This window comes from Panthera onca, chromosome B4, assembly GCF_046562875.1.
Source record: "Panthera onca isolate mPanOnc1 chromosome B4, mPanOnc1 haplotype 2, whole genome shotgun sequence".
Classification (NCBI taxonomy): domain Eukaryota; kingdom Metazoa; phylum Chordata; class Mammalia; order Carnivora; family Felidae; genus Panthera; species Panthera onca.
The window spans coordinates 75395706-75408804 of NC_138345.1; the positions used below are offsets into that span (position 1 = coordinate 75395706).

Consider the following 13099-nt stretch of genomic DNA (forward strand, 5'->3'; position numbering starts at 1 on the left):
GAGGCGGAGAAGGGAGGCGAGAATTGGGGATGGAAGGACAGTGGGAGGCACCCAGATAAACAGAGAACAGAGACCGTAGAGAGGAGGAAGAAGAGACGGAAATGGAGAGAGCAGGACTGAAAGGTGACTGGAGAGGGAGAGTGACAGAGGCGGCGAGAAAGGAAGGGAGAGGGAGGGAGAGGGAGGGAAGGAGGAGGAAAGGGGGAGGGAACCCGGAGAGAGGGACACGAGCCGGCAGCGAGCCCGGCGGGCGTGGGGCGAGGCCAGGCGTGCAGGCGGGAGCCAGTGTGCAGAGCAGCGCCCGGGTCCTGCTCCCGCCTCGGAGCCCCTGGCCCGGGGGAGGGGGAAAGACCGCTAGCCCGGTCTATGTCTTTTTCTGACTCCAGTGCAACCTTCCTGCTGAATGAGGTAAACGCGGGCCCCCTCCCCAGTGGGTGGGAGGAGAGCCCCACTCCAAGCTAGGAGGAGGGCCCTCATTTGGGGGAGACTGCAGTGATGGGGAGGGAGGAAGATCGAGGAGGTGAGGCTGAGGGTGGAAGAGGCGGGCAAGAAAGGAGGGAGCAGTCAGAGCTGGCAGCTTCTAAGCACTGGGATTGGGACGGGAGGGGAAGACTGCCTGGGGAGCCAAAAAAGGAGCTAGATGAAAGGACGGAGATAAGAGGGATTCACCAAGCTCCCCTGGTGCCCCTCTCCAGGCTCCCTGAGGGCGGCCTAGCAGCTAGAATGCTGGGGGTTTGGGCTTGGTCCATCTTAAAGACTGCTGAGGAGAAGGACTTCCCAGAGGTGCTGGCTCCTGCCTCAGTTTCCCCATTCAATGCAGAGGGATTAGGATCTGCCACCTTCCTGGTGCACTTACAGGAGAAGCTGGAATGTATTCCGGAGGCTCCCAAGTACTCCCACTCCCAAACTTGGTTATTCAGGCTTCTCCCCGGCGCCCTGCTTCCATACCTTGGGTGCCAGGCAGCTACCAGCCTAACAGCTCTCTCCTACAAGGGAGGAGAGCAGAAATCCTCTTCTCCAATCCTCGAAACCGTTTTTTGTTTGTTTGTTTTGGTTTGGGTTGGGTTGGGGGGTTTTTTTGCCCTCAGCTCTCCTCTTGTGCTCACCCCTGGAAAAGACAAGAGGTTAGGGGCCAGGTAGATACTGACAGGCACATGTCTTATTTCAGGACAGGAAGTTGGCATGAGAACTGGAGCAGGCAGGTGTGGGTGAGATAAGAGATGCAAGGGGGCATTGAGTAACGACTCAGAGATAAGGGAAAGAGTGCGGCTCTGAAGCTCCTGTAAGACCCAAGGGATGGGCCCAGGTATGAAAGCTTGAAACCGTCTCCTGGGGGGGTGGTTGGCACGGCAACTCATGCTTCAGAAACAGACTTGGACACCACTGTCCCAGATGGGGATGAAAACAACAAGGTGTGTGAGGAAGGAGTGACACTGATGGCAGGTCTGCTGTGTAACTACAATCCCCAGGACCCCCTGGTGGCGGAGAGAGTCACAAAAGGAGAGATCAGGAGAGTAGATCCAGGGATGGGAAGAGAAGCAGATGCCCCAGCAGCTGTCGTCATTGGAATTATCACCCAGGAGAGAGCGCCTTGAGAGTCTTATTCTTTCACACCTCATGGCTCCTTTCTGCCCTTCTGGAAAAAACAGAAGGAACTGAAGAGGCAGAGAATAAAAGAGGAGGAGACAAGGAGTTCTGAGGAACTAGAAAGAGGGGGCACAGAAGTGAAAAGACAGTGTCTGGGAACTGGCACTACCAGAGAATCCAACGTATAACCAATCCCCAAATGGTGCTGGACTCAGGAGAGAACTGTGAAAGCCAACGGCCTCCCCCAGCAGTGCCTGGCCAGCTTGTAGGGCTCCAACAAAGTTGTCTGCCAAATCCAGCCGCAGGAAGATGCTAAGCAGGGCTGGGCTGCACCACTCACAGGGGCAGACAGACTAAAGGCAGACTAAAGATAGTCTTAAGATGAGGCCCCTTCTCTCCTTCTTTCTTGTCAGTGGAACATGAAAAATTGACATAAATGGGGAAGCCAGTGGGGTTAGGTGGACTTCCTCTCTCCCATGCGCAATGCTTCTCCCATAGATCTCGTCAAACTGGGTCAGCTTTGGTTTTCTGACTCCCCTGTAGCTCAGGAAGGTAAAGCAACGAACAGATTTCCTGATTCACCCTCCTGGGTGTGAGAAACAGGGACTGGAGAAGGAATGAGCCCAGAAAGGCTCCAAGTGTAAACCCTCTTTCTAAATCTCACATCCCCCTCTTGGTGGAGTTAGGGCAGGTAGACCATCAAAATTCAAAGGAATAATGTTGCTCAGGAGATGGAAGAAAGGAGGGAGCTCCAATGGGTGGATCTTTGGGGAAGTTTATCCAAGATAAGGGCTGCTGCTCTGTCTCTAACCTCACATCTCAGTTCTCCTTGGAAGGAAACTGGTACAGCGTGGTACTGTGGCTCCAACCAGGATCCCGGCCACCCCACCCCCATCCTTTCTCTAAGGAGGGAATCTGGCCTTACACTAGTGACTCCGGTAGTCTTGCCCTTAACCCTCCCAACCCCAGTGTGGCCGGTATCCCACCTTCTGTTCCAGCCCCGCCAATCCCCGTACCTCCACCCTCCGGTTTCTCTCCCCCTCCCTTTAGGCTCACCTAAAACAGCCCCTCCCTCCCCCAGTTCCCACGGATGCCTTGGCAATGCATGGCACAGTCCTTGGCAAGGAAGAGAGCAAGGGAACCCCCCCCCCCACCCCCAGTCCTGGCCAGACTAGGATGGAATCTAATCGCGCAACAGGTGTGGGGCGGTCGGACCCAAAACCCCAGTTGCATGGGTTGGGCGACGTGGCCCTTTGCTCCAGGGTCCTAGCACGGGGGGCCGGGAAGGGGAGGGGAGGAGCCCGAGCACCTGCTGGGGTAGGGGCTACTTTCACGCATTGGCTTGGGCTCGCCAAACCCATTCCTCCCCAGTACCACTGCGGGGGTTTCTTTCGGAGTCTCTGGGCCGCCAGGGCCTCGACACGCGGCCCTCTCACCTGGGGCCCCTCCCCCTTCTGCCGCCCGTCCCCAGCCCCCGCCCCGCCTCTCCGATCTCCCCCAGTCTCTCCAATTTCCTGTCTCCCCCTTTCCTCTCTCTCTGACTCGATCCCTCCTTTCTCTGTCTCCGGCCTCTAAGCCACCTGCGCCCTCGGCTTTCACGGCTTGGGTCCCATCTCCGCGCCCCCTCCCCTCCCCCGCTCCAGCCCTTTGTTTCCCGGCGGAGTATTTCCTGGGTTGCTGAGCGTCTCTGTCTCCGCATCTCTCCTCGCCCCGCCTCCTCCCAGCCTAGATCCGCCCCGCCCGCAGTCTCTCCTCCCCTTCCTCCCCGCGGCCCCTCTGCCCTATAGGTGCTTGGGGACCCACCTTCTCCCCGGCTGCGGCCGGCCACCCTCTCCAGGCCCGGTCTCGGGCTCCCCGGGTGGCCGGCGCCCCCCGCCGCCGCCCCCGCCTGCTCCCGGGGAGGGGGTCAGGTGGGCGGGCACTATTGTTGTAGGAGCCGGCGCCAGATTCCTCAGCCGCGCTCGGGGTGGGACCGGCAGGGTTTGGGGGGGTGGGGTGGGGGGAGCGGTGATTTGAGCTCCGAGCAGCTGGTCTTCGCGGCTCGCTCTCTCCTTCGCGCTCTCTCGCTCTCCGCCGCCGCCCGCAGGGCTGCGGGGCTCGGTGGCATCTCTCGGGCGCGGCCCGCTGTCCTCGCCCCTGCCTCCGGGCTGCTCCCGCCCCCGGCGCCGCGCGCTCCCCCCAGCCCGGACTCCCCCATGTATGACGACTCCTACGTGCCCGGGTTTGAGGACTCGGAGGCGGTGAGTGCCCACGGTGAGGGTGGGGGTGGGGAAGTTGGGGTGACTCCTCTTCTCCCTTGGACCCTTCCCCCGTTCATTACTTTGAAAAACGCCTCAGTGGAGGGGCAGGGCCAGTAGGGGGGGCGCTCCTGAAAAGTGGGGAGATGAATTTCCATGCCCAAAGCTCCCCAGGACTCCAGTCCTAGACCGAGGGGTATCGGGTGTGCGCATGGCGGGGGGTAGTGTGGGGGAAAGGCTCGAGCAGGTGGCCCCGAAGCCCAGGACTAAAGGGTAGAGGGAGGAAGGGCTGGAGACTGAGGGCATAGAGGCTGTAGAGAGGGCACACGCAGTGTCTGGAGTTCCCAAAGGAGGATTGACTGGGTCTGAACACAACAGCTACTGGAGAAGCTGAGGCTTTGGGGGAGGAGGACAATTCAGACCTATGCTTCAAGTAAAGGACAAATTTAGAGAGCCTGGGATAACAGAGAATCAGGTACCAGCCTCAAAAGGATCATAAACTTGAGGACCTCCATTATTCCCTTCTGCTGCCCATCCCTGAGCATTGCCTTATTCCCTCACCCTGCCTGCAGCACAGTTTCTCTCCCAGGCTGGAAACTAGGCACCTGGCACATGGGTGGGCCAGCTGACTGAGCCCCATCCATTCCACGCCTCCTGCTGGGGCGTCCTCGGAGCAGTGGGCTTCCTGAGCGCCTGCTCAGCATGGAGGGCCTAGAGGTGAGGCCAGAGGGGCTGAGGGCCTGGGGATGGAGAGGAAGCTCTTTGCTCAGAGAACCAGGCAACTGATAAATATTTAATTCTCCTCTTTGCTTTTATCTCCTGACCCACTGAGACAAATCAGCTCATTAGGCAGTGATTCCCGGAGCTCAGAGCAGGGAGAGTGCCTGGAAAGATGGGGCAAGGATGGGCAGCAGCTTCTCTGTCCCTTCTCCGAAACACGCTGCATGAAGGTCTCCTTAGGAGAGGACCACTAGATGGCTTGGAAGGGGTCCCCGGTAGGTGCGGAGGGCAGAGCACTCTGGTCAAAAGGGGAGTATTTGGGTTTTCTCCCATCTCTTGCTGCCAGGCCCACGATACATGAGTTCTAGGGCTCAGGATAGGCAGCTCTCAGTCCTTTTCTGGGACTGGGCTCCTGCTGGGCCCAGTTCCCCATTGGGCCTCTGGGGCTAATTACATTGCAGCTAGAGCAGATGATTTTCAAGGCTCTGGTGGACACCTCTTTCTGACAGTTGAAGGGACAGCTGGCATGGCCCAGGGTGCCAAGGTGAGCTTGAGAATGAACCTCTCGGAGGGGCTGGAGGGCCCTAGAAGGTTCTTCCCGTCCCTGGCAAGAAGGCAAGGGCTGTTGCAAGGTGAAGACTGACATGTGGATGTGTTGAGGGCAGCCTGCTACCCCCTTGCTGGCTCCCCACCCCTCTCTGGTTCCTGGATCACCCTCCCCCCGCTTCCCTTTCTCTTGCCTGGCTCCTTGCTCTCCCTGAGGCCCCCTCTGAAGCAGTAGGAGGGAGATCAGGCTCTAAATAAATCCACCGGCTCATCTCCCTCCTCTTCTTCCCCCGTGCCAGGCAAGAGTGGAGCTGCAGCCTGCCCACACACTCACCAGGCAAGGGGGGCACCACCAGGGCACTGTGCCAACTCCTGGCAGCTCCAAAGTACTGGGCCTCTGGCTGTTTTGGCATAACAGGGGGTGGGGGAGGCAAGACCCCAGAGCACCCTTGGCAGGGCAGCCCTGGCCTCCCAAGTGATACCAGGGCACGAAGGATGCACCCATCCTTGGGTCCTGCTCTGAGGACTTGGGAATAATGGAGAGGGGGTTCCATCGTGAGCACAACTCCTTAAACATTTAGGGGAAGATCCTATGATTCCCATTCTGAGGTGAGAGGCCAGGTGACCCAGATGTTCCAGGCGGGGACATTAAGATTACTAAATTAGGCCGAGAGCCTGTGGAACAAAGGTCAGAATCCTCTTCCTGCACAGGCCTGGACATCTAGAAGGCATCTGATACCTACTCATCAAAGTGAGTTGTCATCCCGCCTTGCCTCTTGCCTCCTTTCCCATTGGTCCCTGCTCGCATTAGACAGCTGTCTCCTGTGCCTAAGACCCCTGAAAGGAGGTCCCCCCCACTCTGTTGACAGCACAAAGGTTCTTCCCGAGGCTCAGCCGCTCTTTCTCCTGCTGCCAAGCCAGCCTTATTTTGTTCTCAAGAGAGATAGGGAACAGCAGGCAGACTCTACTCCTCTGTAAAATGAAAGACTTTTTCCCTTTGTGCTCTCTTCATGCCTTCCATCTACCACAGACATTGTGTTTCCTTAGGCTCAAGGCTCCGGGCTGATATCAAGCTGACCAGCCCTCTTGCCGATGCTGGGGCTGGGGCCAAGGGGCAGGGTGGTACGTGAGTTTGTCTTCCCCACTGAGACTCTGGCTTCTGCTGCCTTCTGTAAGTGCTCATGCACAGTGAGCTTGAAGGAATGTTCCTCAGCCTGAGAACATTCTAAAACCTACACGCACACACACTCCCACATGGACCCCTTAGCCAGACTCCTACCTTATCTGTGCCACCTGCACTTCAGAACTGATGGAAATACCGCTTCAAGCCTCTGATCATAAAGAGTGGAGACTGAGACAGAAAACAAAAGATTCCCTTTCCCCTAGTCTGACAGGGAAACCCAGACTCCTGACTTCTATCCTCCTGTCCTAAGGTCCAGCTTTCCTTCCTCACTTGCGCGTCTCCCTCTTGGTGACCTCTACAACCCTCCAAACGTACCCCCTTCCTATTCGCAGGACTCAGAGACTCTCCCAGCTCAGGTTACTAGAGACCCTGTCCCTACATCCCCAGGGTCCTCGGCTGGGTTGCCTGGCACTGACAGCGCCTTCCTTCAGGGCTGATATCCCCTTGGGGAAGGGCTGGGGAGATACAGGCCAGATGGTGTGGCTGAGCCTCACTGGGGCCCAGGGACACAGCTTTGTGTTGCCTTCTCAGTCTGTCTTGTTTGCTGCCCACACCTGGCCAGTTGCCCCAGCAGGTGTAAGGGGAAAGAAAGTGGGGGTGGGGAGAGAGGAAGTGACTTCCAGGAGTTGGCAGCACCGTGCCTTCCTCTTCACCCTGGAAGGGTAGGCACCTGGGGAGAGGAGATCGAAGGGGGTAGATGGCTCTGTCCTGACACCCAGGCTCTCACGCCAACCAGTGTCTCTTGACTGTTCCCAGCTGACTGTACTGCTGCCACGCATTTTAAAGGGATAAGGCCCAGGATGCTTTGCAGGCTGATATGAACAAGAGGGCTGGGTCTCCTAGATCCAGAATCATCTCCAATATATCATCTGCAGTACGTCTCCCTTCACTCTGCCCCAGAGGCCAGGGTAGAGGAGAGGAAAGGGAGGAAGGAGGAAAGTGAAGGCTCTGTTCAGAGCCGCAGTATTAATGGGCTTGTGGGGAGGGGCCCCAATCTTAGCACGTATGGATTGGGCTGGCTTTCCTGCAGCCCCAGAGGCACTGGGGCCCTTCTCAGGGAGATGAGAGGGACCACCGGGGTCCAGCACAGACATGGACAGCCTGGGGTCAGTGGAGCCTCTGCTGTAGGGTTTAGAGGATGCCTGTAGTGCCCAGCGATCACAACCTCTCCCCCATGCCAGGGTTCAGCCGACTCCTATACCAGCCGCCCATCTCTGGACTCAGACGTCTCCCTGGAGGAGGACCGGGAGAGTGCCCGGCGGGAAGTGGAGAGCCAGGCTCAGCAGCAGCTTGAAAGGGCCAAGGTATCAACTTGGGCTGGCAGGCTAGGCTGGGCTGGGTGGAAACTTGTGCTGGGTCCTAAGTCCCCAGGGGTCAGTGGGCAGGATGCTCATGAGTGTGAAAGAGTGTGTGTGTCATGGGCGTCCTGTTGGGGCCTCCGCCCTCTACTGATGGGGCATTGAAACTAAAAGGGGTGCTGTGAGGCTCCCCTCATTTGCACTGATGGCCAAATTCCCTAGCACAAACCTGTGGCATTTGCTGTGAGGACCAATGTCAGCTACTGTGGCGTACTGGACGAGGAGTGCCCAGTCCAGGGCTCTGGAGTCAACTTTGAGGCCAAAGATTTTCTGCATATTAAAGAGGTGACCAACCCCAACCCCCAAAGAGGAGCCACCTAATCCCCCTGCTCGTGCCCTAGCTCCCCTGCCTCCTACTTCAGTCTTAGTCTATAAACAGGTCCCCAGACTCCTCAGCTCTTATCCAGAACACATACCCATACGCCCCTCATATCTACAACCCAGTCCCCAGGGCCTCCATCCTTCTGAGACCTGGCTTGGGCCTCAGTCTCCATATGTGTAAAGTGAGCAGTTAGATGAGTTGCCTCTTAGGTTACCTGTGACATCGGTGATGCCTTGCACTGAAATCTTGGGTGGCTCAAACCTGGCTGCCCTTCCCTCTGGCACCTTCTCCTGCCCTCCTCCTTTTGTGCTGCCTTCCTCAGACCGCTCTCTGAATGCCTCCTTGGCTCCTTCACATTGAAGAGCCAGGACTGAGGCCTGGGCGCCTCCTCTCACCGCCCCTTCCCCCAGAAGTACAGCAATGACTGGTGGATCGGGAGGCTAGTGAAAGAGGGTGGGGACATTGCCTTCATCCCCAGCCCCCAGCGCCTGGAGAGCATCCGGCTCAAGCAGGAGCAGAAGGCCAGGTGAGAGCAGGGTTTGTGACTCAATAAACGTACCCCCAGACACATGTACTTTACCCGCAGCACACATTAACACCGCACAAATATGAAAGCCAACACGCATTAATACACCTGTCACACACGTGCGCCTCCCTCGCTAGTTAAGATGTAAGGAAACGTATACGACAGCGAAATAATGTGTAGAAAATGCATTCACACAGAAGCTTATTGACCTCCCTTTCTGCTCTCAGGAGATCTGGGAACCCCTCCAGCCTGAGTGACATTGGCAACCGACGCTCCCCTCCGCCATCTCTAGGTAGCCTCCCCCCAACCCACCCATCTTGGGTAGGTGGGTAACTAAGACACAGGGAGAAAGGGAGCTTGTTCCCAGGTGAGCTGTGTGGGAGGGGGTTGGTGGAGGGACCAAAAGAGCTCGGAGAAACCCAGTGTCTCCCTTGGGGAAGGGAATAAATACCATGCCCCCAGGGCTTTTCCCCCTTCACCAACTTTAATCTTTTATTTCCTTTTCCAAAAAGCCAAGCAGAAGCAAAAGCAGGTGAGTCAAGGAAGGGACCTGGGCTAGGGGGGCTCATGGCTTATGGCTGTGGGGACAGGTTTCTGGGCAGTCCTTATTGGAAGGGCAAGAGAACAGAGAGGGGAGGGAGCCCAGAACTTCTGGATCTGCCCTGCACCAGTCAGGCATAGGGCAGGCGACAGGGCCATGGCTTTGCCTGACCTCGGGTCCATTCTGCAGGCAGAACATGTTCCCCCATATGATGTGGTGCCCTCCATGCGGCCTGTGGTGTTGGTGGGACCCTCTCTGAAAGGTTATGAGGTGAGAGAAGGCCCTTGACCCCAAAGGGTTGCCTCTACCCAGCCTGCCGTGGGAAGACCACAGGGACAGTGGGAGGGGTGTTCTGCTCCCACCAGGTCTGTGTGTGGAGGGGGCGGGCTCCAGGGCCATGCCTAGGGAAGCTGCCCCTGCGCAAGAGGGCCCCAGTCAATCCCATGCCTTTCCCCTCACCCCTGCCACCCAGGTCACGGACATGATGCAGAAGGCTCTGTTCGACTTCCTCAAACATAGATTTGATGGCAGGTAAGTTGTTCTGGCCTCAGGTGGCATGAGAACCAGGGGGAAGATCATTATCTCCTTCCAGGTGCCTGTAGCAAGGTCTTTTCTAAAGAGAAACTCAGCGGGACCTGGGTAAGGAGAAGCCTAAGGCTTGGAATTTAGAGGTGGGCTGTGATTCTCCACCGCCACCCCAGGATCTCCATCACCCGCGTCACAGCTGACCTCTCACTGGCAAAGCGATCTGTGCTCAACAATCCTGGCAAGAGGACCATCATTGAGCGTTCCTCCGCCCGCTCCAGCATTGGTGAGAAGTCCCGGTCTCCTGCTTCTCCACCCACTCAAGCCTTAGTGAGACCCTTTCTCCTACCTCTCCCTTCCCCGGCACCTGCAGTCTTGCCCAGCTTCTCTACCCGCCCCAGGACTGGCAAGAACCGCCCCAGTCTCCCCGGTTCCCCGTTTCACTGCCTGCCTGCACCTTGATGAATATACCCTCTCCCTCCAATTCCTTCCCGTCCACCACCGCGGAGCGCTCCCACGGCCCCACGGGACTAAGAAGTAGGTGGAGCCCCGCGGTGAGCGTCATGGCCCACTTGCCCCCTCCCGCAGCGGAAGTACAGAGTGAGATCGAGCGCATATTCGAGCTGGCAAAATCGCTGCAGCTGGTAGTGCTGGACGCTGACACCATCAACCACCCGGCACAGCTGGCCAAGACCTCCTTGGCCCCCATCATCGTTTTTGTCAAAGTATCCTCACCAAAGGTACCTCACCGGCGATGGAGGAGGCCCACGGGGCTGCCCTCCCAGAACGCGGTACACCTCTGCCTGATCCCTGCCCGAGGGCTCCTGAGTTCCCTTTTCCTGCTGCCCCCTTCCGAATCATCCTCACCTGCTGCTGATGCTGTAGCACAAGTGGGGGACACGCCGGGTTCTCTCTAGGCCCAGCCCTGCCCTTCCTCCTCAGGTCCTCCAGCGTCTCATCCGCTCCCGGGGGAAGTCACAGATGAAGCACCTGACTGTACAGATGATGGCATATGACAAGCTGGTTCAGTGCCCACCAGTGAGTGCCTGGGTCAGCTACTCCTGTGCCCACTCTAGCTTTTCCAGGGCAGGGGAGTGAGGGAGACGGGGGGGCCGGGGGGGGGGGGGCTGCTACCAAGAGGCAGCCAACATTCCCCCTTTCCCTCTCTTCCCCAGGAGTCATTTGATGTGATTCTGGATGAGAACCAGCTGGAGGATGCGTGTGAGCACCTGGCTGAATACCTAGAGGTTTACTGGAGGGCCACCCACCACCCGGCCCCCGGCCCTGGACTTTTGGGCCCTCCCAGTGCCATCCCCGGACTTCAGGTACCCGTTTGCAGTGGGCACAGGTGCTCAGGCTGAACCCGCCAAAGTACTGCCTGCTTCTGGCCCAGGCGATTGTCCTTGGCCTCCAGCTTGAAGGCCAAAGGATCGGAGAACTCAGCTGTGCTATACAGAGCCAGGGCAGATGGGGGAAGGAACTTCCTGATGAGAGAGGGAATAAATCAGTGAGGTGGGTAATCAGAGGTTACTTTTCTGGGTTCAAAAGAAACACTCTCTTTACCTTAGTCTGTCTTGACAGCAGAGCCTGAATTTTGCAGGAGTCAAAAGCTCCCGTTTTCCATGTCTCACGTGGAAGATGCCTCTCCCTCCCTCCTTGCACTGTTTCCTGTATCCAGGAACTGAGAGTCGAGGGGGCAGAACGGCTCCCACCCAGTTAGAGGTGGGAGGGAGGCCAAGGCGAGGTCTGCCCTGCCTACTTAGAGCTATCCTGTTGCCCCCAGAACCAGCAGCTGCTGGGGGAGCGCGGCGAGGAGCACTCGCCGCTGGAGCGGGACAGCTTGATGCCCTCAGACGAGGCCAGCGAGAGCTCCCGCCAAGCCTGGACAGGGTCTTCGCAGCGTAGCTCCCGCCACCTGGAGGAGGACTATGCGGACGCCTACCAGGACCTGTACCAGCCTCACCGCCAACACACCTCGGGGCTGCCTAGTGCTAACGGGCACGACCCCCAAGACCGGCTCCTAGCCCAGGACTCGGAGCACAACCACAATGACCGGAACTGGCAGCGCAACCGGCCCTGGCCCAAGGACAGCTACTGACAGCCTCCTGTCGCCCTACCCTGGCAGGCACAGGCACAGCTGGCTGGGGTGCCCACTCCAGGCAGGTTGGAGTTAGACTGGCGTTAGGCTGGCACTAGGCTCAGCCCCCACAACCCCCTGCCCGGCCCCAGCTCCAGGGCTGCCTGTGGTCCCAAGGTTCTGGGAGAAGCAGGGAGCCAGCCCCCTTACCTCCTGGGCACAGTGACCCCCGTAGGCTCCCATTCCAGGTACTAGCTGCGTGTGCTGCACCCCCGGCACCTTCCTCTCCTGCACAAGAAGCTGCCCCACCGGCAGTGCCCTCAGGCCAGGATCCCCTTAGCAGGGGCCTTCCCACCAGACTCAGGGAAGGGATGCCCCCTCAGAGTGACAAGAGGGTGGGTGTGGGCAGCATGGCATGAGGAAGAAACGAGGCCCCTGAGCAGGCCCAAGTCCCGACAGTCGAGGCACTCAGGGGTTGTGCTTGGGGTCCGAGGTCCTCCACTCGCCTCACTGCCACACATCAGAAGTGAGACAATCAGAGCCCGACAGGGTGGCACTCCCGTCCATCAGCTGGAGTGGGGCATCCAGACACAAGGCTGGAGCAGCAGGCAGGCTAGGCCGGGGCCAGAGGCCTCACAGCCGAAGCTCCTGCAGGGAAGGGTTCTCCTCGCCTGTCGGGAAAGCTTCTCAACATGTGACGGGACCAGAGACCAGGAACACGGTCACCCCGAATGGCAGACAGGAGCCAACCTGGACTGGGGGGTTGGGAAGGGAGAGTGTGTATAGCAGAGGACGTATGGAACAGCTACAGGGGCCTCCTTGCCCCGCTCATTTTTTGCTCTTGCCTCCTGTCATTTCTGTTCTTGGCCCTCATGCCTCCTGGGGAACGTGGCCCCGACTTTATTCGCTGATTCATAGCTGCTGCTTGTTAAGTTAGGGTTAGGTGGGGAGAGATAGGACACAGTGGACAGCCCCCAGCGGCCCTGTCTACCCGACTACCCTTGCCTTATGGCTCTAACGTGTGACCTACAGAGCATGTTCCACAAGACCCCCACCTCACTGTCATCTCTAATAAATACCATGCACAGTCCTTCAGGCTCCTGTTCTGTGTCCGCCGGTTCAGGTGGCCAGGTTCCTCACGGCGCAGGCCAAGTCTAGAAGAGAGAAGTATCCCGGCCTCCTTTCTCTCACAAAGGACCCGCTGAGTGGGAAGGGCACGAGGACAGAGCTGCGGGAAAGACTGCACTCCCGGGCAGCCCCCTCATGCCCAGGTACCAGGAGGAAAACATTCAGCAGCACAGAAGGGACCTATTCCGGGAGGTGAGGAAGAAAAGGCTTGGTCACAGCCTTACACCGTCCCTGCCTCGGGTCGAAAAGACCCAAGAGTATTTGTAATTTGAACTCCAGGCGCTTGCCCAGCTCTGCAGCCCTCTCCCCACAGCCTTCCTCCGTGGGCCTCAGCTCATCGCTCTTTAAT

The 13099-nt window shown here is 58.3% G+C and overlaps 1 protein-coding gene across 3 annotated transcripts; it reads left to right on the forward strand.

The window, feature by feature from the left end:
- The first annotated feature begins 233 nt into the window (after positions 1-233).
- CACNB3 (calcium voltage-gated channel auxiliary subunit beta 3) lies at positions 234-12712 on the forward strand. Of its 3 annotated transcripts, none has more exons than XM_060657776.3 (13): positions 234-408; positions 7455-7577; positions 7794-7916; positions 8364-8479; positions 8707-8771; positions 8992-9011; positions 9210-9290; positions 9493-9551; positions 9722-9831; positions 10134-10285; positions 10488-10583; positions 10721-10870; positions 11329-12712. In XM_060657776.3, the coding sequence occupies exons 1-13, from the start codon at positions 367-369 to the stop codon at positions 11641-11643; spliced, it is 1452 nt and encodes a 483-aa protein (XP_060513759.1). In that variant the 5' UTR covers positions 234-366; the 3' UTR covers positions 11644-12712. The 3 variants fall into 3 exon arrangements, with proteins under 3 accessions (XP_060513759.1, XP_060513758.1, XP_060513757.1); XM_060657775.3 differs by lacking the exon at positions 234-408 and adding an exon at positions 2882-3827; XM_060657774.3 differs by lacking the exon at positions 234-408 and adding an exon at positions 6940-7147.
- Positions 12713-13099: the final 387 nt, after the last annotated feature.